The sequence below is a fragment of the Elgaria multicarinata genome, chromosome 13, assembly GCF_023053635.1.
Source record: "Elgaria multicarinata webbii isolate HBS135686 ecotype San Diego chromosome 13, rElgMul1.1.pri, whole genome shotgun sequence".
Taxonomy (NCBI): domain Eukaryota; kingdom Metazoa; phylum Chordata; class Lepidosauria; order Squamata; family Anguidae; genus Elgaria; species Elgaria multicarinata.
Window position 1 is genome coordinate 32779148 of NC_086183.1, and position 25722 is coordinate 32804869.

Consider the following 25722-nt stretch of genomic DNA (forward strand, 5'->3'; position numbering starts at 1 on the left):
TGCACTCTGAGAGGATCGAGAAGACATCCTGGCCAAAAGTTGCCTGTTTCTCCACTCTCTCCATAAAATGCGAGTGGACAGCGATGGTTTTGCTTAGGCTCATGTTCGTGCACACACCCTGCAACCAAGGAACCCGTCTTAGGCAAGTTTGGCATTGCTGGTCTTCTCTTACATTGATCGCCTTTCATGGTGCAGCTGTTAATGTCAGCCTGATCACAGGTGCGCGCAGCACATTTCGTTAGGGTGTGCACTCAAGGAATTGTATTTGTTTAAAGCAATCGTTTACTCAATCATAAAGGACATTTTTAATTCATTTATTTATTAAGCACTGTAGACACTGATGCCCTACTCTGTGTTCAGCTTGCCTAACCGCGGGAGGACCATTGCAAGTGGGCAGGGGGCAGAGAAGATGCTCCTCAGTAGGGCTGTGCACAGAGCCCCCCAATCCGATCTGCACCCGATCTGCAACTTTCGGATCGGGTCCGCTCCGCCCCGTGTCGATCCACCTATGGTCCGCTCTGCTGCGGAGCTCTGAATTTGAGCTCTGCAGCGGCGGTGGCGCCAGGTAAGGCCCCCCTTCCTCCTCCCCACTTACCTGGCTCCGTCGCAGTCCGGCAGCTGCTTCAACTGAGCCCGAAGACTCAAACAGGAAGACTAGGCTGCAGTGGCCTGGTCTTCCAGTTTGAGTCCCTGGGCTCAGATGAAGCCGCTGCCGGAACGCGACAGACTCAGGTAAGACCCTGCCCCCTTACCTGGCTCCGTTGCCGTTGCCGCACGGACTGCGGTGCCGGCGCCAGGTAATGCCCTCCTCCCCCCTTACCTGCATCCGTCACGTTCCAGCAGCGGCTTCACCTGAGGCCGAGGCTCAAAGCAGAAGGGCAGGCTGCGGTTGCGGCCTGGTCTTCTGGTTTGAGCCTCAGCCTCAGGTGAAGCCCTTGCCGGACAGCGACAGAGGCAGGTAAGTCCCCCTCCCCTCTGCCCCCTTACCTGGCTCTGCCGCCGTCGCCACACGGTCTGTGGCAGTGCCAGGTAAGCCCCCACTTACCTTTTTTTCAGAGCTCTGGATCAAGGCGAAGGATCTGCTTGGTCTCGATTCTCTTCGCCTCGATCCGCAGCCCCCCCGACCCGCTTCGTCTCCTCCTTTGTCAGAGGCGAATCAGGCTGCCTCGCTATTGCTTCTACGCTCCGAAGCGAAGTGGAGCACAGCCCTACTCCTCAAGCCTCAGCACTGGCCTCTTTGAAGCGTGGCTCCTAGCAAAGAGGCTTCCAGCAGAGTGGGTCCTCTTTGCTCCTGCTGCCAGGAGCAATCGCGCACTTCAGGAGCAGTGGAGCAGTCAGAGGACTGTTCTCACTGTATCTGGATCCCCCTCTGGATTCCTACTCAATGGCCCCCTCAATTCGGTGCTTATTGCTTGAGATATTAGGGTGTGCCTGGGCACACCCGGCACACCCCTTGCGTACGCCTATGAGCCTAATCCCCGAATGACCGCCTGTTCCTAGCTCTTCCATCCATTCTTCATGGCATCCCCACACGAATTATCAGCGCACCATTTTATATATGACACGCATCAAGAGTTTCAGCGGGGGTGGGGAAACAGGTCGGAGTAGAACCGTCTGAAGTTGATTTGTTTGTAATGTAATGGCTCCTTCTCCCCTGCGCCCTGCGGTTTTGCCAGCTGAATTCCTGGAAAAATCTCCTCCCTCGTTCCGTATTGAGAGGAGCATCACAGCGGCCACTCTCATTTCCAATCAGCAGTTCTCCTCTTCCTTCAGTTTTAGACACTAAGCAGCTACAATCCGGCTCTTGCCTCTCTTCCCAAAGCGTTGGCTGTGCAAGCTACTGCCGTCATTTCCATTATTAATTAAAATTTGGATCCCAAAAGGCCTTGTAGTAAAGCTGAGGACGCGGAGCGGGAATTGAAACCAGCAGCAGGGCAGGATCATGTGCTTTTTGTGAGTGGATCCTTTTCTTCGATCAGCTTTTACTGGCTATTACTTACTGTCCAGTGTGCTTCCGCCTGCCCCCAAAAGCTATCAAGACCCATTTAACCCATAAGGGCTTATGGGTTAAATGGAGCTTTAGTGGCCCCGTTCAAAAGACACCTTAAACCATGGCTTTAACCACGGTGGTTATGCCAGAAAGCCAGGCTGTGTTCAGAAGACACATTAAACCACGGCTTTAACCATGGTGAATAAAGCAAAAAGCCTTATTCACCATGGTTAAAGCCATGGTTTAAGGCAGCCTTCCTCAACCTGGGGCGCTTCAGATGTGTTGGACTGCATCTCCCAGAATGCCCCAGCCAGCTGGCTGGGGCATTCTGGGAGTTGTAGTCCAACACATCTGGAGCGCCCCAGGTTGAGGAAGGCTGGTTTAAGGTGTCTTCTGAACGGGGCCATAGTTTTATAAAATGTTGAGTGATTTCGAAAAAGCAGAAAAAATGCCCTTCTCTCAAAAAGACAGAACTCAAGACCACCTTGCAGCAATGGCTAAGAAACAAAGATATTCAACCAGTGGTCCATCTCAATACTGTCACCTCTTGACTGGCAACATCCCTCCATAGTGTGTGACAAGGCTCTATCCTAGCATCCGGTACCAAAGACCCTTGAAGTGAAGATTCCAGCAGTCAGAGCGGGAGCCTTCTGCCTTACAAAGTATGTGCTCCACCACTGAGTTCTGCCTCCATCAATATAAGAGGTTTTCTCTTGAGTCAAGCCACCATCCAAGTCACTTCTAGTGACTGCAACTCTCCCAAGATCTCAGCCAGAAGCCTCTTCCATCCCCTGCTACTGAAGAACATTTTTATTGCAGTGGCCAGGATTGAATCTGGGAAGATTTTCAGGACAACTGAACACACACACACACACACACACACACACACACACACACACACACACACACACACACGTTTATAACTCACCATATCTTGTCAAAGGGTAACCCGGCATTCATAGAATCATAGAAAAGCAGAGTTGGAAGGGGCCTATAAGGCCATCGAGTCCAACCCCCTGCTCAATGCAGGAATCCACCCTACAGCATCCCTGACAGATGGTTATCCAGCTGCCTCTTGAATGTCAGCCTTCCCCAACCTGGTACAGTCCAGATGTTTTGGACTGCAACTCTTATCATTCCCAGGCAGCATGGCCATTGACTCACTGGGAATTATGGGAGTTGCAGCACATCCAGGTGGGGCCATGTTTGGTAAGGCTGTATCCATTCATTAAACAAAAACAAGCCAGCCAGTCAAAAGATATAAGAACAGAAGGAACCACCTCAAACAAGAGAATAGCCGTAAAAATCAAAGGGAATGAAGGCAGCAAATAAAAGGTCTAAACAGCTGGACAAAACAGCTGAAAGTGCTTTGGGGGTCTGGGGAATGTTGGCTAAAGGTATGTTCTTCCTGTTAACTTCTAAGAGGTGGATCCGTCTAAGCCAGAATTCTGCCGCCGCCTTCGTCTTTGGGCAATCCTTGTAGCGAGAACAGCTCCCCACAGGCTTGGGTCTGATCCCTTCTTGGAGTCCTTTTATGTATATTATTATTTATATTATTATATTATTAATTATTTATTAATAATATTTATATATCACTTAATATTAAAAAATCTAGCGATTCACATACAATATTAAAACTCTGATCTCACTGTTTACAATTCTCCCCCACACCAATAATAATAATAATAATAATAATAATAATAATAATAATAATAATTTGCAAAATGCAGCGGCCAGATTGATTTCGGGAACCAGAAGGTTCGACCATATAACACCTGCTCTGGTCTGCTTGCACTGGCTGCCTGTATGTTTCCGAGCCCAATTCAAGGTGCTGGTTTTGACCTATAAAGCCTTACACGGCTTGGGACCACAATACCTGATGGAACATACCCGGTCACTACGTTCAACATCTAAGGTCCTCCTCCGGGTGCCTACTCCGAGAGAGGCTTGGAGTGTGGCAACGAGGGACAGGGCCTTTACGGTGGTGGCCCCCCAGACTATGGAACGATCTCCCTGACGAGGCTCGCTTGGCACCAACACTGCTATCTTTCTAGGGCCATGTTAAGACTTTCCTCTTTGCCCAGGCATATGGCTGCACATCTTAATCACCCACATGTTTAGTTTTTTAACGGTGTTTAATGCTTTATGTGTGTATGTTCTGTGTTTTAGAATTTTAAATTTTGTATACTCGTTTTTATCTTAATTTTAGAATTTCTCTAAACCACCCAGAGAGCCCTGGCTATGGGAGTGGTATATAAGTGCAATAAATAAATGTAAATAAATAAATAATAATAATATCTGTGTTACATATACTTGTAACTCAGGATAAATCTTCATGCATCTGATGAAGTGGGCTGCAGCCCCCCCAAAAAGCTTGCATCCATTAGGTAGTCTTTTAAAGAGGCACCACAAAAGACTCTTCCTTGTTTTTGCTGAGACAGATGTAACACGGCTACCCCTCTGGAAATCGCTGTACATGGTCATGCTGGCTGGGGATGATGGGCGCTGCAGTACAACACATCTGGAAAGCTGATGTGCACGGTAAACATTTTTATAGCTTTGTGGAAAGGGGTATACAAATCCATACTAGATTTATTTTTCATTTTATTTATTTGTTACATTTTTATACCGCCCACTAGCCGAAGCTCTCTGGGCGGTTCGCAGAAATTAAAATCATTCAAGGTATAAAACAACAGTACAAAACCGTAACATAAAATGCAATATAAAAGCTCAAACAGATAAAAACAGCAGCAATGCAAAATTACAAATTTAAAACACCAAGTTAAAATTTATTTCTAGACTGTTAAAATAATAATAATAATAATTAATAATAATACTAAATTTATTAGTTGATGATGAGCTACAGAAATTGGCTACAGAAGCCGATTTGGAGAGCACAAAAGTCTTCTCGCGCATTGTTGCGCGTATCCTTACAACAACCCCGCGAAGTAGACCAGTGCTGTGCCCCCCCCCCCGCTGCAAGTGGGAGTGGGGGTGGGGTGGGGGGCTGAAGCTGGTTTCTATGGGGCTCTGCTAGCGAAGAAGGGATCTGAGCCAGGCCCGTGGCACTGTCTCTCTCCCGCCCCCTTCCCTTCCCTCTCGCCCCCTCCCAACGCTCAGGAGGCGGGATGAGCATCAGGCGGCTGCTGGCGGTGGTGCTGATGCTGCGGGCGGCGCATGAGCGCTGCTGCCACTGAGCCGCCTCCATTCCGCTCTGCCCATCCATCCATCCCCAGCAGCCAGGCGGCAGGAGCGCAGCAGAAGAGGAGCCCTTCGCCTCCCGCGGTAGGTGATGCCCCATCCAGCCCCACGGGGAGGCGGGGGGGGGGCAGGGGAAGCCACCAGCCTCCACCCCGGGGAGGGGGGACACACACACACACGACTCTCTGGGGCCCTAGCCAGGCTCAGCCCCTCCCCTAAGGCCTCCATCCTTTCCCCCAAGAAGACCTTCAAGGATGCCCAGCCAAACCCTCCCCTGCTCCATGCAATCGCCCCACCGCGCAACAACCCCCACCCCTCCCCTCCAACCCATAGCCTGCTCCCTCCATATCCTTCTCCCCCCCACACACACCCCACAGCCCTGTGCTCTGCCCAACTGCGTCCAACCCCCACTGGCCCCCACACCTGAACCCCATCTCGAACCAAAAGCTGCCACACCCCACCTGTACCCCCTGCTCAGCTTGCGTTTGCCCACCTCTGCTCACCTGCGGCACCCCACAGCATCCCTTCTCGGCCATTATCAAATCCCGCCTCTCCCCCCCCCCCCCCGCTACCTGCCATATTCCCACAGCCCTCTCCGGGATCAACAACACCCCGATTTGTGTCTAGAACCGCCAGAAGAGCCACAATCCCCCATTCCCACCACAACAATGTTGTTGTCGTTGTCGTTGTCATCCCTGTTTCCCCCCCCCGCACCCTACCCCTGTTTCCCACCATCATCAGTGGAGACCCCCCCCAAATCCCTCCAGCCCACCCCATTCTTCCCCCTCTTCCTTTCTCACGGCCATCCATCCCCAAATCTTGAAAACGGCACCCTGCCCTCTGCTAGCATCTCCCCCCTCGCAAATATCCGCACGTTTTTCATAAATGTGCCGCCCTCTCTTCCCGGGTATTTCCTACGCTGCCTTTTAGTTCTGGCTTCACCCATGAGGCCAAGAGACCTTGTGCTTAGCTTTTTCTCCAAATCCCAGCCCTGACATTTCCTTGTCCAAAAGCAAAGTGCTAATGCATGGCCTCCCTTCTGACCCTCACCCCACATTATTTATTGATTTATTACATTTTTATACCGCCCAGTAGCCGAAGCTCTCTGGGCGGTTCACAAAAATTAAAACCATGACTTATCAAGACGCTAAAGCAGCCTTCTCCGACCTGGAGCCCTCCTGATGTGTTGGACTACAACTCCTAGCACACTGGTTGGAGGATTCTGGGAGTTGTAGTACAAGAGCGTGTTCAGAGGAGGGCAACCAGGATGATCAGGGGTCTGGAAACAAAACCCTGTGAAGAGAGGCTGAAAGAACTGGGCATGTTTAGCCTGGAGAAGAGAAGATGGAGGGGAGACATGATAGCACTCTTCAAGTCCTTGAAAGGTTGTCACACAGGGGACGGCCAGGATCTCTTCTCGATCCTCCCAGAGTGCAGGACACGGAATAACGGGCTCAAGTTAAAGGAAACCAGATTCCAGCTGGACATCAGGAAAAACGTCCTGACTGTTAGAGCAGTACGACAGTGGAATCAGTTACCGAGGGAGGTTGTGGGCTCTCCCACACTAGAGGCCTTCAAGAGGCGGCTGGACAACCATCTGTCAGGGATGCTTTAGGGCGGATTCCTGCATTAAGCAGGGGGTTGGACTCGATGGCCTTGTAGGACCCTTCCAACTCTGCTATTCTATGATTCTAAGAATCTGGAGGGCACAAGGTTGGGGAAGGACGCACTACACATTCCTGAAGGTGTCTGACCGTGCAACGCTGTGTACCGGAGGCGGCCCCACAGTCTCCAAAGAGGTTTGCTCCCTAAGTGTGTTATGGCTATCTCTTGTGCAATTAGATGCGGCACAGAAATATTCTTAAGGGTTTTTATTTTGTTTTGTTTTTAAAAAGGAAACCGTTATGGTGAGCTTAGTTACACATCTTGCTTTAGTGGTGGTCAGGGCTATTGAAGAATAAATGGATGAAACAAGCAGCAGGTAGAGAGATGGAATAGTGGAGGGAAGTGTGTGAAGTATCTCCCAAAATACTAGAACCCGGCGGGGCCATATCCCATGAAGCTGATGAGTGGGAGATCCAGGACAAATCAAAGGAAGGACTTCTTCACACAGTGCAGAGTTAAATTTTGGAACTCACTACCACAAGATGCAGTGATGGCCACCAATTTGGATGTCTTTAAAAGGGGGTTGGATCAATTCGTGGAGGCGAAGGCTAACCATGGCTACTAGCCCTGATGGTCGTGTGCTATCTCCAGTATTTGAGGCAGTAAGCCTGTGTGCACCAGTTGCTGGGGAACATGGGTGGGAGGGTACTGTTGCACCATGTCTTGTTTGTTCATCCCTGGCTGATGACTGGTTGGCCACTGTGTGAACAGAGTGCTGGACTAGATGGACCTTTGGTCACATTCAGAATGGTATTTCTTATGTTCTTATGTTCATATATTTGAAAATGCCCAAGAGCGTCCCTGTTTTAATCTGTGAAATCTCAGAAGGTATGTAAGCACCCAGCCAAAATGCCCAGTTCTATAAACTGTTAAAGCTACAGTTTTTATCCTCAGGGCTAAAACAATCCGTAATATTTCCCATCCCATCCATTGATCCCTACATCTCATTGTGGAAAAGAATAATTGTTCCTGTTTTTACCTCTGTGTACATGTTCATAAGACAGATACATTTGAGTTTTTAAATGTCAGCTCTTACTTGCCATTCCAACGGAAACAAGAGCAGTTGTGCTGCAAGAGAGTCAAGGGAGATTCCCAAAGTCCCCTTGCAGAACTATGTTTCCTGATGGGAGTTCACAGAATCATAGAATCATAGAATAGCAGAGTTGGAAGGGGCCTACAAGGCCATCGAGTCCAACCCCCCGCTCAATGCAGAAATCCACCCTAAAGCATCCCTGACAGAGGGTTGTCCAGCTGCCTCTTGAAGGTCTCTACTGTGGGAGAGCCCACAACCTCCCTCGGTAACGGATTCCATTGTCATACTGCTCTAACAGTCAGGACGTTTTTCCTGATGTCCAGCTGGAATCTGGCTTCCTGTAACTTGAGCCTGTTATTCTGTGTCTTGCACTCTGGGAGGATCGAGATGAGATCCTGGCCCTCCTCTATGTGACAACCTTTTAAGTATTTGAAGAGTGCTATCCTGTCTCCCCTCAATCTTCTCTTCTCCAGGCTAAACATGCCCAGTTCTTTCAGTCTCTCTTCATAGGGCTTTGTTTCCAGACCCCTGATCATCCTGGTTGCCCTCCTCTGAACACGCTCCAGCTTGTCTGCATCCTTCTTGAATTGTGGAGCCCAGAACTGGACTCAGTACTCTAGATGAGGCCTAACCAGGGCCGAATAGAGAGGAACCAGTACCTCACGCGATTTGGAAGCTATACTTCTATTAATGCAGCCCAAAACAGCATTTGCCTTTCTTGCAGCCATATCGCACTGTTGGCTCATATTCAGCTTGTGATCTACAACCATTCCAAGATCCTTCTCGTTTGTAGTATTGCTGAGCCAAGTATCCCCCATCTTGTAACTGTGCATCTATCTCCATGGCTGTAGTATATCCAGAACAACTTGGAGTAAAGGGGGGTCATCTTGTATCTGTATCTTTCTTGATGAATATCATTTTATAGGTATAGTTAAGGGTGGCCAAATCCTTTGACCCCTTAGAGATTTGAAGCCTACAGGCAGCAACCATCTAGTTTTTAATCTGTGTACAGCATTTAGTACATTTTGGGCAGAATTATATTGTTGTTGGTTGTGGTGTATTTATATCAAATTCTTTTTAGGCTTCCTTTAAGGGTAAACCTCTTTCAAGATGCTTATTATTATTATTATTATTATTATTATTATTATTATCATCATCATCATCATCATCATCATCATCATCATCATCATCATCTCATTATAGTGCTGCAGAGAGAAGAACATGTATTTTACTAAATTCTCTGTTTTTAAAACGGCAGGAGCCCCCTTTTATGCATGGTTAATCAGAAATAAGTCCAACGTGGGAGTTGTAGGCCATCTTTCTGTCTAACCTTGCATAGCATTGTGCTTTAAGCGGTACATAAGTATTAATATAAAATAAATAAGTCTCGTTGTGTTCAACGGGGCTTTCTCCCAGGTATGTGTATACTGCAGCCTTCCTCAAACTGGGGCTCTACATGAAGTATTTTGGGCTGCATTAATAGAAGTATAGCTTCCAAATCACGTGAGGTACTGGTTCCTCTCTATTCGGCCCTGGTTAGGCCTCATCTAGAGTATTGTGTCCAGTTCTGGGCTCCACAATTCAAGAAGGACGCAGACAAGCTGGAGCGTGTTCAGAAGAGGGCAACCAGGATGATCAGAGGTCTAGAAACAAAGCCCTATGAAGAGAGACTGAAAGAACTGGGCATGTTTAGCCTGGAGAAGAGAAGATTGAGGGGAGACATGAGAGCACTCTTCAAATACTTAAAAGGTTGTCACACAGAGGAGGGCCAGGATCTCTTCTTGATCCTCCCAGAGTGCAGGACACGGAATAACGGGCTCAAGTTAAAGGAAGCCAGATTCCGGCTGGACATCAGGAAAAACTTCCTGACTGTTAGAGCAGTGCGACAATGGAATCAGCTACCTAGGGAGGTTGTGGGCTCTCCCACACTAGAGGCCTTCAAGAGGCAGCTGGACAACCACCTGTCAGGGATGCTTTAGGGTGGATTCCTGCCTTGAGCAGGGGGTTGGACTCGATGGCCTTGTAGGCCCCTTCCAACTCTGCTATTCTATGATTCTGTGATGAAGTGTGGGACTACATAGCCAGCTTGGGGATAATGGGAGTTCTAGTGCAAAATATCTGCTGGGCCTAGGGTTTGGAAAAGGCTAGCGAGTAGTACAAGATTGCAGCCTTAGTCAATGAAAGCTTAGCCCACAATAAAAGTGACAGTCTTTAAGATGTCACAGGACTCTTTGCGGCTTTAGATGACAATAGTATTCCCCCCCCCCCCCAGTTCTGCTTTGCTGTGAGACTTCAGGAATAAGGGGCAGGCGATGTTCTGGGTCCTTATGTCCTCAGGAATGGCCAAATGCTGGCCCATAAGGCATACCTGTTTAAGGTAGCCACTTACAAATATATAAAAGGAAGAAGAAAAAAGGAAATGCATCACTAACCAACACCCCCCCCCCCGAAAAATCAATTTCCATAACATTTGCAAATGCTAATTGATAAATATAGACCAGGGAAGGCTGGTGGCTTTGATGTCAGTGCTTTTTATATTGTATTTTGTATTTGGGTTTTTAAATTGTTGGTTGTTTTATTATGCTGTTCATGGTTTTAATTTTTGTGAACCGCCCAGAGAGCTTCGGCTATTGGGCGGTATAGAAATGAAATAATAAATAAACAATAAATAAATGAATGTCAGTGGGGCAGTGAATCCACTCACCTTGGATAACTCCTTTAGAGTTCTGACGGGTTCTGTCTGAAACCCGGAGCAGATTCACTGCCCCACTGACATCGGAGCCACCAGCCTCCATTGGTATAGATGCAACTTTAGAAAGAATTACTATAATTTAGATAGAAATATATTTCATGAAAGTGGGGGAAGCTGTGACCAGGTGGCCTATGTGCCTGCTACTTGGTCTGCTGCTTAGGGGCTAACTGTGTGGATTGGCAACTTCAAGGCCCATGCTCCCCTAGCTTTCCCCCCTTCTTTACTATTAAACCGGACTTGGACCGGGCAGTCCTTCAATGAGAGGACACCTTCAAATGGAAAAGTCAAATGGAAAAGATGCAGACAAGCTGGAGCGTGTTCAGAGGAGGGCAACCAGGATGATCAGGGGTCTGGAAACAAAGCCCTATGAAGAGAGACTGAAAGAACTGAGCATGTTTAGCCTGGAGAAGAGAAGATTGAGGGGAGACATGAGAGCACTCTTCAAAGACTTGAAAGGTTGTCACACAGAGGAGGGCCAGGATCTCTTCCCGATCATCCCAGAGTGCAGGACACGGAATAACGGGCTCAAGTTACAGGAAGCCAGATTCCAGCTGGACATCAGGAAAAACTTCCTGGCTGTTAGAGCAGTACGACAATGGAACCAGTGACCTAGGGAGGTTGTGGGCTCTCCCACACTAGAGGCCTTCAAGAGGCAGCTGGACAACCACCTGTCAGGGATGCTTTAGGGTAGATTCCTGCATTGAGCAGGGGGGTGGACTCGATGGCCTTGTAGGCCCCTTCCAACTCTGCTATTCTATGATTCTGATTCTCAGTATAAAGTAGGACAGGTAGCCGCTCTCTGGACTCACGCTGCTGAATAAACAAAGACCTTCCCACCTCTTCATGAAAGCCACCCAGTTAAAGCTGTTTTGATGCCATTAAAGAGAACGGTCCATAAAGACCAAGTTTGCATGGTGGAGAGGTAAAGGTAATGAAGCTGGTGGGGTGTGTGTGGGTGTGGGTGTTTACATCTGGGATAGGCCCAAATCCCTTGGGATTTCAAATTCTGCAGCTTGGCTCAAACTCCTTCTTCCTTTTTCTCCTTGCACAGAGGAAGTCACTTCTGACAACCATGACCAAAGACGACTCCGTGGAGCCCCCTCCCGAAGAGGAACATCAGCCCCTGGAATTCCAGAGCCCTGTCCTGGAGAGGAGGAAGAAACCCATCGTCCACCCCTCTGCCCCGGCTCCACTCCCCAAAGATTATGGTGAGTCCATTCCGTGCTCTCTATGGTTTTCAAAAAAAGTAGCCCAGGCACTCGAAGGAATGAGAAGAGAATCTCCCAGTCCGGTTTGGGGGTGTTCTGGTGAGGTAGAGGGCCAGGGGCTAGTGAGCCACAGGCTCTGGGATTGGCACAGCCAAACAGGAGTGTGGTGCGCTGCAGTGAAATGTCTCTCCCAGTGTTCAGGGCTGTGCATGCTTTAACTGATGAATGAATTAACTTGTGCCTTCCTACGTTTTGCATGCAGAAGTTCCTGGGTAAAACACCCAGTGTGAACTCCAGCTGAAAGGGTCAGATAAGTGGTGGTGGGAAAAGACCCTTCTCGGTAGGATTCACTTGCACAAAATGTCGTGATCGCCCCCACTTTGGATGGCTTTAAAAGTGAATTGGGCCAGCCCGAGGGTCCCAGGAAAAGCTGCAAGCTGTTGTGTCCTTCAGAATTCTTCCTTAAGCGAGGTGTATTAGGAGGTTAGAGGAAAACGTATTTCTAGGAAAGTCTGGAAGCTTCTATGAGATTCTACAACGGTCCTGAACATTCTAGAAAATAACATTAGCTAAAAACAAACACAGCAAAATGAACATTGTGTTAATAAAGGTTCGATAATTATTAATCTCGTAATGTTCAATTATTTGTTCGGTATCAATACCACAGTTGCTCCCACTGTAAGAACGGATTTTGTAAACTGTGCTGCAAATTAGAACAACCACAAAAACAGAGCACAAAGAAATCAACCATTAATCCAGTGGGCGTGCAAAGTCCACCGTGCAAAGGGCGTGCAATGGGCGTGCAAAGTCCACCGTCACCAACTTTACAAGTCAACGTAAAGTGTTTGTACTATTTCATGGATGGACAGGCAAATAGCCTAGGACAGGTGTCCTCTGAGCACAGTCCTTCCAGGAATTGTCTCTCTCCCCTACTTATTTATTTATTTATTTATTTATTACATTTCTATACCGCCCAATAGCCGGAGCTCTCTGGGCAGTTCTCAAAAATTAAAAACATTCAAAGTATAAAACAACAGTATAAAACCAAGAAATACTTTTGTAAGCCGCCGTGAGAGCCTTTTTTGGCTGAATGGCGGCATAAAAATCCTTAAATTAAATAAATAAATAAATAAAATAAAAACCATAATATAAAATACAATCTAAAAGCTCAACCAGATAAAAACAGCAGCAATGCAAAATTACGAATTTTAAACACCAAGTTAAAATGTATTTATAGACTGTTAAAATGCTGGGAGAATAAAAAAAAACTATCCCTGCTGGTGCTGGTATGTTTTTCAGGGTGGCTGCTAAAGTATTGGCAAAAAATACTGCTGTGGCCCCCCCGGCTGTGGAATGAGCTCCCTAAGGAGGTTCGCTTGGCACCTACATTCTATGCTTTTAGACGCCAGGTGAAGGCCTTTTTATTCTCCCAGCATTTTAACAGTCTATCAATAAATGTTAACTTGATGTTTTAAATTTGTAATTTTGCATTGCTGCTGTTTTTATCAGGTTGAGCTTTTAGATTGTATTTTATATTATTGTTTTATACTGTTGTTTTATACTTTGGATGGTTTTAATTTTTATGAACCGCCCAGAGAGCTCCGGCTATTGGGCGGTATAGAAATGTAATAAATCAATAAATAATAAAGAGAAGAAATGCACCACCAAGAAAGAGGACTCATTTGCATACGTTAATTTATATGTACAGATGCAAATGAAGAAATAAATAATGTGGAAGAGTGTGAGCAGGTGACCTATGTACCTGTGTACCTGCTTGTTCAGGTGCTAACTGGTTCTTTATCTTTAAACTGGAATTGAACAGGATAGCCTTACAAACAGGGGACGGTCCTCTGTAAAAAGGCCACCCAGCCACCATGTCAGTTTAGTAGCTGAGTTCTGATATAATACTATTTTAAATGGATATTTTAAATTATTAATACTTCTATTCCAAAAAAGTTCTTTTTGCAGACACACATATATTAAAACCAAAACAAAATCAACATGTATTGCCAATAACACTAACAACAAAAGACATCAACAACAAAAACAATAATAAAAACAACACAACAACACAATAACCATATGTCAGTCTGTGCTTTAGTTTCCACTACACATACAATTCTAAGTATGGGGACCAACTATCCGTACGCTTGTCGGGACAGAGCTGTTGGTGATAGTATCTTTTCTCATAAGTTGTCAGGCTCATAAGACTTTCTATCCAGTGTATTATTATTATTATTATTATTATTATTATTATTATTATTATTATTTATATAGCACCATCAATGTACATGGTGCTGTACAGATTATACACAGTAAATAGCAAGACCCTGCCGCATAGGCTTACAATCTAATAAAGTTGCAGTAAACAATAAGGAGGGAAAGAGAATGCAAACAGGCACAGGGTAGGGTAAACAGGCACCGGGTAGGGTGAAGCTAACAGTACAGAGTCAGAACAAACTCAATATTTAAAAGCTATAGGGAAAAGAAAAGTTTTTAGCTGAGTTTTAAAAGCTGTGATTGAGTTGGTAGTTCTCAAGTGTTCTGGAAGAGCGTTCCAGGCGTAAGGGGCAGCAGAAGAAAAAGGACGAAGCCGAGTAAGGGAAGTGGAGGTCCTTGGGCAGGCGAGAAGCATGGCATCAGAGGAGCGGAGAGCACGAGCGGGGCAATAGTGTGAGATGAGAGAGGAGAGATAGGCAGGAGCTAGACCGTGAAAAGCTTTGAAGGTCAACAGGAGAAGTTTATAGTGGATTCTGGAGTGAATTGGAAGCCAATGAAGAGATTTCAGAAGTGGAGTGACATGGTCAGAGCGGCGGGCCAAGAAGATGATCTTAGTGTATTATGGATGGGGTGGATTTTTCTTTCCAGCCTTGAAGGAAAGGTCTAATAATCGTTTTTTAAAAAATTATTATTCCGGGGCTGAACCCTGGCTCAGTTTGAAGCGCACCCCCCTGTGTGACGTGGGCAAAGAATGTCAGCATTCAGGGACGGTCGGGCACGGTTATTATGCGAGGTGGCCGTAGGGTGCAAAGCGTGGCCTGTTCCATCCAGTGCCTTCCAGGACTCAAGTACAAGGCTTTTGTGTTCGGTTTTGGCGCTGGGCTCTGGGAGAGCCATAAACAAGCAAGCTGAAGACAGACGAGGCGAGGGAACGCGGACAGCGGCCCAGGAGAAGACGGCCAAGCTGCTAAGAGGAAATTGAAAGCACTGGGCACCATGATTTAGACCCTGACTGGAAGGCTGAGAAGGGACAAGAGCGCAGTTGTGGAGGGCTGTGGAGGTTGTTATAGAGACAGCAGGAGCTGAATATTGGTTCCTCTCGACTACAGTGAGAAGAGAACAAGAGCCAATTCAAACACGCTGTTTCTGACACAGTGCGGCCCAAGACATTTTGCCGCCTGAAACAAAAAGCAAGATGGCGCCCCTCCCGTTATGTATACAAAAGTTGACTGAACTAGTAGAGGAATCTTTCTTCAACACTGGTTATGGAACAGAGTCTTGCCTTTGGGGTACAGAGCAGGCCATGTGGCACAGTTCTCCCTTCCAACATCTTGCTGCCACCTCCCAATATCTTCCACCTGAGGCAACGGCCCTACTCTGCCTCGTGGTAGGGCCAGCCTTGGGCAGCTCCCTCATAAGACATATTGTGTCTGTATAGAGGGATCTCCTGTTCTGGTGCATCTGTCTGTATCATCCTGAGGCGCTGCTGAAGACACAGAGGTGTCAAATATGTACAGGAGGATTGAACCACAAAAGCGCCTGCGTGCACATTTGAACGGGATTTGTATGCTAAGTTTATTTTAGCTGTATATAGGGTTTGTGCATATTATATCACACTTTTCTCTTTAAAATACGTGGAAACGGGATTATCTCTTTTGCCATTGCTGCTTCTATGTATTTTAAAAGGGAAAATAAATATAATACACATGCAACCGGGCTGTACCCAAACATGAAAACATTGTGTGAAGTGTCCTTAAATGGCAACAGATTTTAAATTAGACCTGGTTCCTGGATGCTTCTCCACACAAAACAGATTTCCCTGCAAATAAAAAACTAGCATCTTGGGGGGAAGGGTTTTAGAATCTTCTTTCTAATGTTGTAGTTTTCTGTGTCTCGGGATATTTTTGTATGGAATAGAATTCGATCATATGAGCCCCTCCCTGCAGTCTGAAGTGGTACAGTCCAGGTGTGCCTTCTTGTCTGCTGTTTGAGAAATCTAGGCCTTGGATCGTTCCTTGGGGTAATTGGTTGATTAATCAACCAAATCTTCAGTTGATTAATTGGTGGAGCCCATAATCAATCAATGAAGGCAAATCTTAATTGGTGTGACTGCAAATTTCTTTTGTTTTTTTTAGGGTGGTTTGGTTTTGACTTGTTGTACTAGGAAATGAATAAAAGATGGGCTTTAGAGCCCTGTCGTAGCTTTTGTTGATCAAATTGTAAGCTATCATGTTTAAAAGTTGAAGGAAGAGTTCTCTAAAAGGAAACGATATTGAGTTTTGGGTAGTGTGCTAACTAAATTAGGGTGACCATATGAAAAAGAGGACAGGGCTCCTGTATCTATAACAGTTGCATAGAAAAGGGAATTTCAGCAGGTGTCATTTGTACATATGGAAAACCTGGTGAAATCCCCTCTTCATCACAACAGTTAAAGCTGCAGCAGCTATACTAGAGTGACCAGATTTAAAAGAGGGCAGGGCACCTGCAGCTTTAACTGTTGTGATGAAGAGGGAATTTCACCAGGTTGTCCATATATAACAATGACACCTGCTGAAATTTCCTTTTCAATACAACTGTTAAAGATACAGGAGCCCTGTCCTCCTTTTAAATGTATATTTACTGTTTTATAGTGTATGCTTTTATTTGTACGCCGCCCTGAGATCTTATTGATATAGGGCGGGATATAAATGTTTTAAATAAATAAATAAATAATAAATATGGTCACCCTAATTCAATTGAACTGGTTAATCAGCGAATCGCCAGATTATTAATTGCAAACTATTCATTTGGTAGACACCACCGTCATTGCTGTTCTGTAGCTCCCCTCCATTTCTATAGGCAAGAGGATTTCTTTATAGATCCTATACAGGGTTGGTCCAAGATTTTTGTTGCATAAGTCAAAGGACAAAATGGTGCCTGTGCATACATATTCTTCCACTTACAAAAGCTGACTGGGCTGGTAGTTGAAGCTTACTTCAATTTTGGTGACAGAATAGCATCCTCCACTGCATCAGAGGGACAACAGGCTAGTTTTATGTTGACAGCCTGCCTGTCAACCACACCGCTGCCCTCCAGGGCTGGCCCTGATCCTACTTCTAGTTGATTAGTCATACACCTAGCGGACTGGAGCTTGCTACCCTAATGCCAATCCAAGTCATTCTCTATCTCTCTCGTTCACGAGACATGCGTTTCATAAGGAATTGGACTCAGCTGACTTTTGGTGGAACGCGCCAAAGTGTTGGATGACCTGTTTCTAAAATAATACAGCCTGGTGACTCAAGAACATAAGCAGAACCGATGAGTCATTGCACTTAATGATATACAGAAATCCCTCCCCCTGCCATCCTTCCCCTTCCACACTGCTTTTCCCATAAATTGACAATGCATAAAATATAAACATTACTTTTTGGTCTGAGAGAAGGTGAGAGCAAGACAGGGAATCATAGAATAGCAGAGTTGGAAGGGGCCTACAAGGCCATCGAGTCCAACCCCCGGCTCAGTACAGGAATCCACCCTAAAGCATTCCTGGCAGATGGCTGTCCAGCTGCCTCTTGAAGGCCTCGAGTGTGGGAGAGCCCACAGCTTCCCTAGGTCACAGGTTCCATTGTCGTACTGCTCTAACAGTCAGGAAGTTTTTTCTGATGTCCAGCCGGAATCTGGCTTCCTGTAACTTGAGCCCCTGATTCCGTGTCCTGCACTCTGGGAAGATCGAGAAGAGATCCTGGCCCTCCTCTGTGTGACCACCTTCGTGCACATTTTACTTTCTTTTCAAAAGTATGAACATAGGAAGCTGCTTTATACTGAGTCAAACCTTTGGTCCATCTAGCCCAGTAATGACAACACTGACTGGCAGCGCCTCTCCAGGGTTTCAGGCAGGATTCCTTCCTAGCCCTGCCCAGAGATGCCGGGATCAAAGCTTCTGTATGCAAAGCAGAGACTCCACCACTGAGCTGCCTATGTTCTTTTAAAACTATGTAGATCGATTTTTATTTTTTTATTTTTTGGGTGGCGGAGGGGAGGGTTAGATTTACATTACAAGTAAGATTATCTATGACATATACCTCTGAGATGATGCTTATTGTATGAGATAATCTTAGGAAAGCATTGAAAAGCAGATTATGTTTTCTTTAATTCTCTGGTGCTTTAGGAATAGACATAATGTCATCATTTAGATAAGTTTTGGCCCAAATACCCACCACAGAACCCGGGGTCATCCCGTAAAGCTGATTGGTGTGGGCAGGTGATTTGTCCTGGCCGGTGTGTCTGCACCTGCCAGGACAAATCAAAGGAAGGACTTCTTCACACAGCGCAGAGTTAAATTATGGAACTCACTACCACAGCATGTAGTGATGCCCCCCAATTTGGATGTCTTTAAAAGGGGGGTGGATAAATTCCTGGAGGCAAAGGCTATCAAGGGCTACTAGCCCTGAGGGTTGTGTGCTGTCTTCAGTATCTGAGGCAGTAAGCCTGTGTGGACCAGTTGCTGGGGCACATGGGTAGGCGGGTGCTGTTGCACCATGCCCTGCTTTGTTGGTCGTGTACACAAATGGATGGGATGAGTGGTACACCGGAGACCCCCTGCTTCATGGAGACGTGACACAGGAAATCCTCCAACGTGCACACAAATGGAGCGGGTTCCTTTCGGGTTCCTCCACGCCATCTAGTTGCCCAGAAGCACGACACGAGGGCAAGAGCCCGCTCCGGTTATGCATTGATGGGTTTATTAGTTTGGAAGATTGATAGCACTGAATGATTCTGAAAGTGGTTGCAATCATAGAAAACCCAACCCACAAACTTGCCCACATACACAAAACCCAGCAGCCCATATTAGATGGATGCCCTATATTGTATTTTATATTATGGTTTTATACTGTTGTTTTACACTTTGGTTTTAAATTTTTGTGAACCGCCCAGAGAGCTCCGGCTATTGGGTGGTATAGAAATCACCATTAATTTTAAGTGGTTTAACAAATAACAGTTTAAAGATGTTTCTAGTCCTCCTACTATTTGTGAGTGGGGGGTTTATCTACTCCCTCCCCTAAGCTAAAATCCGTAGCGTAGTTTGAGTCACGGCTCACTCGTCCTCAGCACCAAAATCTGTCACCTGAGCCCTCGATCCTGCTTTGAAGTTCAGTCCCTGAAGATTAGAAAGAGGTCAAAGGGGAGTTGCGTGTCCCTGAGCGCATGCAGAGTTCTTTTGCCTCAACACTTAAAAAAAAAACATTTTCTTCTCCCCCCCTCCCCCAATCTCTTCCCCTCCCTTCTGGCTGCTGTAGCTTTCACTTTTTTCGACCCCAACGACCCGGCGTGTCAAGAAATCCTCTATGACCCCATCACCACGGTCCCAGAGTTATTTGCCATCATCCGCCAGTGGGTCCCGCAGGTGCAACACAAGATCGATATCATTGGCACCGAGGTGAGTGATGGGGCACAGCTCGGGGGTGGGAACGGCTCTGGGTTTGCACGCCGGCTCACCAGCCCCACGCAAAGGAGGGGAGGTGGTGCTGGGAGATGTGGGCGTGTGACTATATTTTAGTTTTCATGCCCCTACCTGTTTGTTACTGTGATTTTAGATTGTAAGCCATATGGCAGATTGTATTGTTTTGTTTTATTCTGTACAGCGCCATGAACATTGATGGCACTTTATAAATAAAATAATAATAATAATAATAATAATAATAATAATAATAATAATAATAATGTCTACACCTTCCAGATATTCCAGGGTTGTCTCTAGGTCGTCCCTGTGTGTCCATATGATGCCCAGGGGATCCCGGGGGCAACCCAGGACAACCAGGGACTTTCCCCGGGATATTTGGGACCACGGATTTCCTGATATTTCTGCGGTCCCCGGACCATTCCAAGGGGCATGGGCAGTGTGGTCACCGGGCCCGGATCATCCTTTCTTCCCAGCGAGTAGCGGGGTTCTGGAAATGGGCACGGAGCTGCGCGGGGGCAGTCCGTGCCCGTTGGGGTTGGGGTTGGGGAGCAGTTGCAGGAGTTTTTTTTTAAAAAAAAAACCACAACTTTGCGGTGGAGCGCAACTGCGCTCCCGTCTTCATTCCACACACACAAAAATAGTGGCCACAATGTCTTTCCTTACTTCTGGGACGTCACGCTGCCGTTTGGATGCTGGGGGAGGATTGCGGAAGCAGGTAAGTTGGCGATTCTCCCCCCCTTCCTCTACACCTTACGTCAGCCTTCCTCAACCTGGGGCGCTCCAGATGTGTTGGACTTCAACTCCCAAAATGCCCCAGCCAGCTGGCTGGGGCATTCTAGGAGATGCAGTCCAACACATCTGGAGCGCCCCAGGTTGAGGAAGGCTGACCTAAGGTGTAGACATGCCCTCAGTGCAGCATTACCCAGCTCCCAAGGGTGGAGGAGCGAGGAGAAAAGGTTCTACAAATGCCGTTGCCTACAGGATTGCAACTAGGAGCCCTGAGCGATGGGCTTAGCAAGAGGCCAGGAGGTTCCCAGCCACGGCCCAGTCATAGAGCGGGAGCAGCAGAGAGGCTTGGGTCACCGAAATCTGAAGGAACCTTCACCTGTCCCGTCCCCCCCGCTACACCTGCACACACACACAATCTCATAACGTTACAGATGGGCAAGGGTCCTCCCAGACGGAGGGCCCCTAGCACTGCCAATCAAAAGATACCGTGCCCGTCTTCCGTCTTTTCCTCCTTAATATTAACACGGGTTTTTGTGCAGAAAGAACAAACACTGAAGAGACAGTGGGGCTGAGGCAGGGTCATTGTGTGAGCATAGGTGACTCCATTTTCAAAAGGAAACTATGAAGCAGCCATTAAGCAGCAAACGAGGCATCACGTACGCGAGAGTGTCTCCTTGGGTGTCTCCTTGTGTCTGTCTTATCTATCAAAGCCTCGGCTCCATTGCAAAGTTAGCTTACAGTATTGCAAAGGGATTGTTTAACAAAGATTAGCTATGCTCCAGTGTTACGTTCTGATTGGCTCATGCTGCTACTGGGCACTGCCCTTTGCAGGCTTCAAATGCTGTACTGAATTCCTTGCTTCTCTGTCTGACTGCTCGCCTTTGAAGAGACTCAGATCTTGATTATAACCAATAAAGCGCTTTTGAACCCTCTGTCGTTGGAAGTGTGGTGCTTAGGGGCTGATTGGACCCTGTCCCTAGGGCGAAGAACATTTATCTAGCAATTGCACTTGAAAAGTCTTGATGCATCTTCAGTCTTGCATGCTCACCAGTTCCAAAGTGGATTAAGAGAGGATGCAGGATGGCGGGTGGGGAACGATGCCTTGAATTACCCCTTTGACTAGCTTCCCTTGTTTTCTCCAGATCCTGAAGCGCGGCTGCCATGTCAATGACCGGGACGGGCTGACGGATATGACGCTACTTCATTATGCCTGCAAAGCTGGAGCCCACGGTGTCGGTGAGCAAGTGCACAGAATCGACACCCTCTGTGTCGGGTGATGGCGTTTCCCTCCAGTCTTCTCCTCTAGGGTCCCACCAGTCGAAGACCTTTTAAAAAATATCTCCCCAGTCTTTTAGAATCATAGAACAGTAGTAGGTCATCGAGTCCAACCCCCTGATCAATGCAGGAATCCACCCTAAAGCATCCCTGACAGATGGCTGTCCAGATGCCTCTTGAAGGCCTCTAGTGTGGGAGAGCCCACAACCTCCCTAGGTCACTGGTTCCATTGTCGTACTGCTCAAACAGCCAGGAAGTTTTTCCTGGTGTTGAGCCGGAATCTGGCTTCCTTTAACTTGAGCCCGTTATTCCGTGTCCTGTACTCTGGGAGGATCGAGAAGAGATCCTGGCCCTCCTCTGTGTGACAACCTTCTAAGTATTTGAAGAGTGCTATCATGTCTCCCCTCAATCTTCTCTTCTCCAGGCTGAACATGCCCAGTTCCTTCAGTCTCTCTTCATAGGGCTTTGTTTCCAGACTCCTGATCATCCTGGTTGTCCTCCTCTGAACACGCTCCAGCTTGTCTGCGTCCTTCTTGAATTGTGGAGATCATTAGTTCCATTGTCATACTGCTCTAACAGTCAGGAAGTTTTTCCTGATGTCCAGCCGGAACGTCAGGACTGTTCGAGTAGTACGACAGTATAACCAATTTTAATTGTTAAACTGTGACGATTTTATTGCTGCCTGATTCGCTGTTTTGAGCTTTTTAATGTTGCTAAATTTGTTTTGTATGTTTTTACTGTGCCCTGCAAGAGGGGTTAGATAAACCACATAATTGTTTTGAAATGGTCAGTCAAATTGTTGGCTGCAACCCTCTCGTTCCTAGTGAAAGGCAGCTTTCCAAAGAGTGACGCGCACTGCAACACCTCTGTTCCTCCTCAAGTTATTTAAGATCACTATTTATGACTAATCCAGGATTTCATGGTTCGGGACTTAAGAATCTTGTGAGCACACCTGGCAGAATTTTAGCTCCTTTTTCCACCAAGCTAAGCAAGAATTTACCCCAAAGTAGCACAGTAAAGATACAAGTGCAACCTGGCCTCATATCCTCCAAAGCTCATTTAGCTTTTCAAGGCCTCTTTGGAAACAGCCGTTTTTCTTTGGGCGATGAATCCTGATGAGAAAGGTTTCCGTCCCTCTAATCCTCCGGCCTTTGCTGCCTCCCTGCTGTCTCAGGTGACCCTGCCGCTGCTGTGCGTCTCTCTAACCAGCTGCTGGCCTTGGATGCAGATGTGACCCTTCGCAGTCGCTGGACCAACATGAACGCCCTGCATTACGCGGCCTACTTCGACGTCCCGGAACTCATCCGTATTCTCCTGAAGGCCTCCAAGCCTAAAGGTGTGTCTGTGGTGGGAGGAGGGCATGTCTACACCGGCTGTTTGTGTCACACAAATGACACAAATGACACACAGGGGATCCCAGGAGCAGGCAGGGATGCCCCCTCCATTTCCCCGGGATATCGCCGTACCCTTTTTTCTCAGTTTTTCCCGCGGTCCTGGGACAATCCTGGGGATCGCGGGTGGTGTGGCCAACTGTCCCGGCTTCTTCCCTCTTCCCCGTGAGTAGCAGGGGTCATCAGAGCGAAGGAGCCGGGACAGGAAGAGTCCAGGGCCATCAGGGGTGGGGTGGGGAGCAGGGTCGGGCATTTTTCTTTTTCTTTTTCCTTACTTTTTCGCTGGAGCACAGGTGCGCTCCAGCTCCTGTATTCTTTAAAAAAAAATGGTGTGTGTGTGTGTGTGCAACGTCCTCCTTCCTCCCTGGACATTGCACGTCATGTGTGAACGCAGGGGGGAGGGTCTCGCGATCAGCATATCGTGAAATCCTCCCCCATCCCTCCCAGATCGCTGGGAGGTGTAGACATGCCCAGAGTTGATTTCAAAGAGCAATGAGATTTCCTGAAGTGAGCAAAGCTCACTTTAACCACACCTTTGAGTAGTGCTGCAATGTTTTATCAAGGAATCGGCTAAATTAATTGTTTAAACAAATTAGGGCACATCCTATGCGTCTTCAGACTGAAAAATTGCTGGCTAGGGCATGCTGGGAGTTATAGGACTTTTTTCTGCCTACACATGCATAGGGTGGCTACTAGGAGGAGGGCCTTCTCCGCTGTGGCACCCTGGCTGTGGAACGAGCTCCCCAGAGAGGTCCGCCTGGCGCCTACACTGTATTCTTTTCGTCGCCAGCTGAAGACCTTTTTATTCTCTCAGTATTTTAACACCTAATTTAACTTAAATTTAAATTTTGCTCTTTTAATTCTGTATTTTAATCCTATATCAATTTCCGCTGTGTGGTTTTATCCTGGTTGTGCTTTTTATATTGTATTTTGAATTTGGGTTTTTAGATTGTTGATTGTTTTATTATGTTCCTCATGGTTTTAATTTTTGTGAACCGCCCAGAGAGCTTCGGCTTTTGGGTGGTATAAAAATCTAATAAATAAATAAAGAAAGAAAGAAGGGTTGCGCCATTAACTGACTAAAAAGGTGCCCCCGTTAAATTTTAAAAGACAGCAGAGAGAAAGAGGGATAAGTATTAAAAATTAATAGAAGTACTTATAGCAATTACAAGTACTTCTTAAAAGAGGCCTTGCCTCGTCTCTCACTCACAGGAGGGGCTCCTAAGATGATTTCTGCGTGGACATCTGTGTGCCACATCTAAACCCAACAAAAATATGTTTCTTGTTTCGTATCTATCCATATGCAAATTTAATTGATAGATTAATCAACTCAAGGTTCCCTTCATGAGGTGGGAGACCTACTTTTGGGTGGCAAAATGAGTCGATTTCTCTCTACACACACATTTTCAGGGCAGGCATACGGTATGTGCTGAGTGAGGGTTTTAACTGGCGTTAATTGATGGTGAATTCAGAACTGGGATGTGGTAGTTATTCTACATTATTGTGTCTGGCGTTGAAGGTTGTCCTAATGTGTTAGAGCAACTAGGTTCCTCCAGGTTCTTTTCCTTGCTATTTATTTATTTATTTATTTATTTATTGCATTTCTATACCGCCCCATAGCCGAAGCTCTCTGGGCAGTTTACAAAGGTTAAAAACAGTGAGTGTTAAAAAAACAAATATACAAAAATTTAAAATTAACAAAAGCATAAAAACAACAATATTGATTTAAAATAGGGTGACCCCATGGAAAGGAGGACAGGGCTCCTGTATCGTTAACAGTTGTACTGAAAAAGGAATTTCAGCAGGTGTCATTTGTATATATGGAGAACCTGGGGAAATTTCCTCTTCATCACAACAGTTAAAGCTGCAGGTGCCCTGCCCTCTTTTAAATCTGGTCACTCTAGTATAGCTCCTGCAGCTTTAACTGTTGTGATGAAGAGGGGATTTCACCAGGTTCTCCATATATACAAATGACACCTGCTGAAATTCCCTTTTCTATGCAACTGTTAAAGATACAGGAGCCCTGTCCTCCTTTTCATAGGGTCACCCTATTTAAAACAACTATTCTGGGGTTGGTTAAAAACTCAGCATATGTTGCTAAATGCCTGGGAGAAAAGAAAAGTCTTGACCTGGCACTGAAAAGATAACAATGTTGGCTCCAGGCAAGCCTCATCGGGGAGATCATTCCATAATTGGGGGCCACCACTGAAAAGGCCCTCTCCTCTTTTAGGGGAACGGTGTCTGATGACGAGGGCAAGGGACTGGAAGGGGTCAGGCCTCTAAAGTGTTGTAGGGCTGGATTGCTCCTTTTTTGGGGGGGTTGTCTATTTTAAATTAGAGCTATCAGGAAACTTTCAAATGCTGAAATGTACACATTCCAGCATTGAAATAACCTTCATTATCCTTCCTCCCCTTTAAAACAAGAAAGCAAGTTCCTAGTCCTCAGTAATAGAAGGTCTGCAAATATACAGGCGACATTGGCTCAGATTCATCCCTTCTTGTTCCTAACACCGAGAGCATCGTTGCTGGAGCTGCAAGAAGGAGACAGACGCTTTCTCCTCCTCGTCACCTGGGAGTTCACACTCCCTGGCAACCTTCATGCCAGGAGACACAGCAATGTGTAAGAGACTCCCGGCCACCTCTCAGCTGCTGCTGTTTTCTTTGTTGAAAAAAAGCAGGGCTTAACTTGAGCCGGTTTTCACGGGCAGGGCTCAGCCCTGAAATAACAATTTGAAAGAAGAAGAAGGGAGCTGTGAAGTTTTGCCCAGGTAGTTGTAGGTCAGCTCTTTAGGAGGGATCATTGGAAGCTGGTGGCTCC

General features: G+C 46.6%; 1 protein-coding gene across 1 annotated transcript in view; it reads left to right on the plus strand.

Annotated features, from left to right (window-relative positions):
- Positions 1–5214: 5214 nt before the first annotated feature.
- CLIP3 (CAP-Gly domain containing linker protein 3) overlaps positions 5215–25722 on the plus strand; it is a 31289-nt gene continuing 10781 nt past the window's right edge. Inside the window, exons 1-5 of the mRNA XM_063140319.1 lie at positions 5215–5279; positions 11693–11849; positions 19346–19485; positions 21381–21474; positions 22688–22849. Of these exons, the coding sequence (XP_062996389.1) occupies positions 11714–11849; positions 19346–19485; positions 21381–21474; positions 22688–22849 (532 nt within the window). The 5' untranslated portion in view covers positions 5215–5279; positions 11693–11713. The remainder of the gene's footprint in view (positions 5280–11692; positions 11850–19345; positions 19486–21380; positions 21475–22687; positions 22850–25722) is intronic.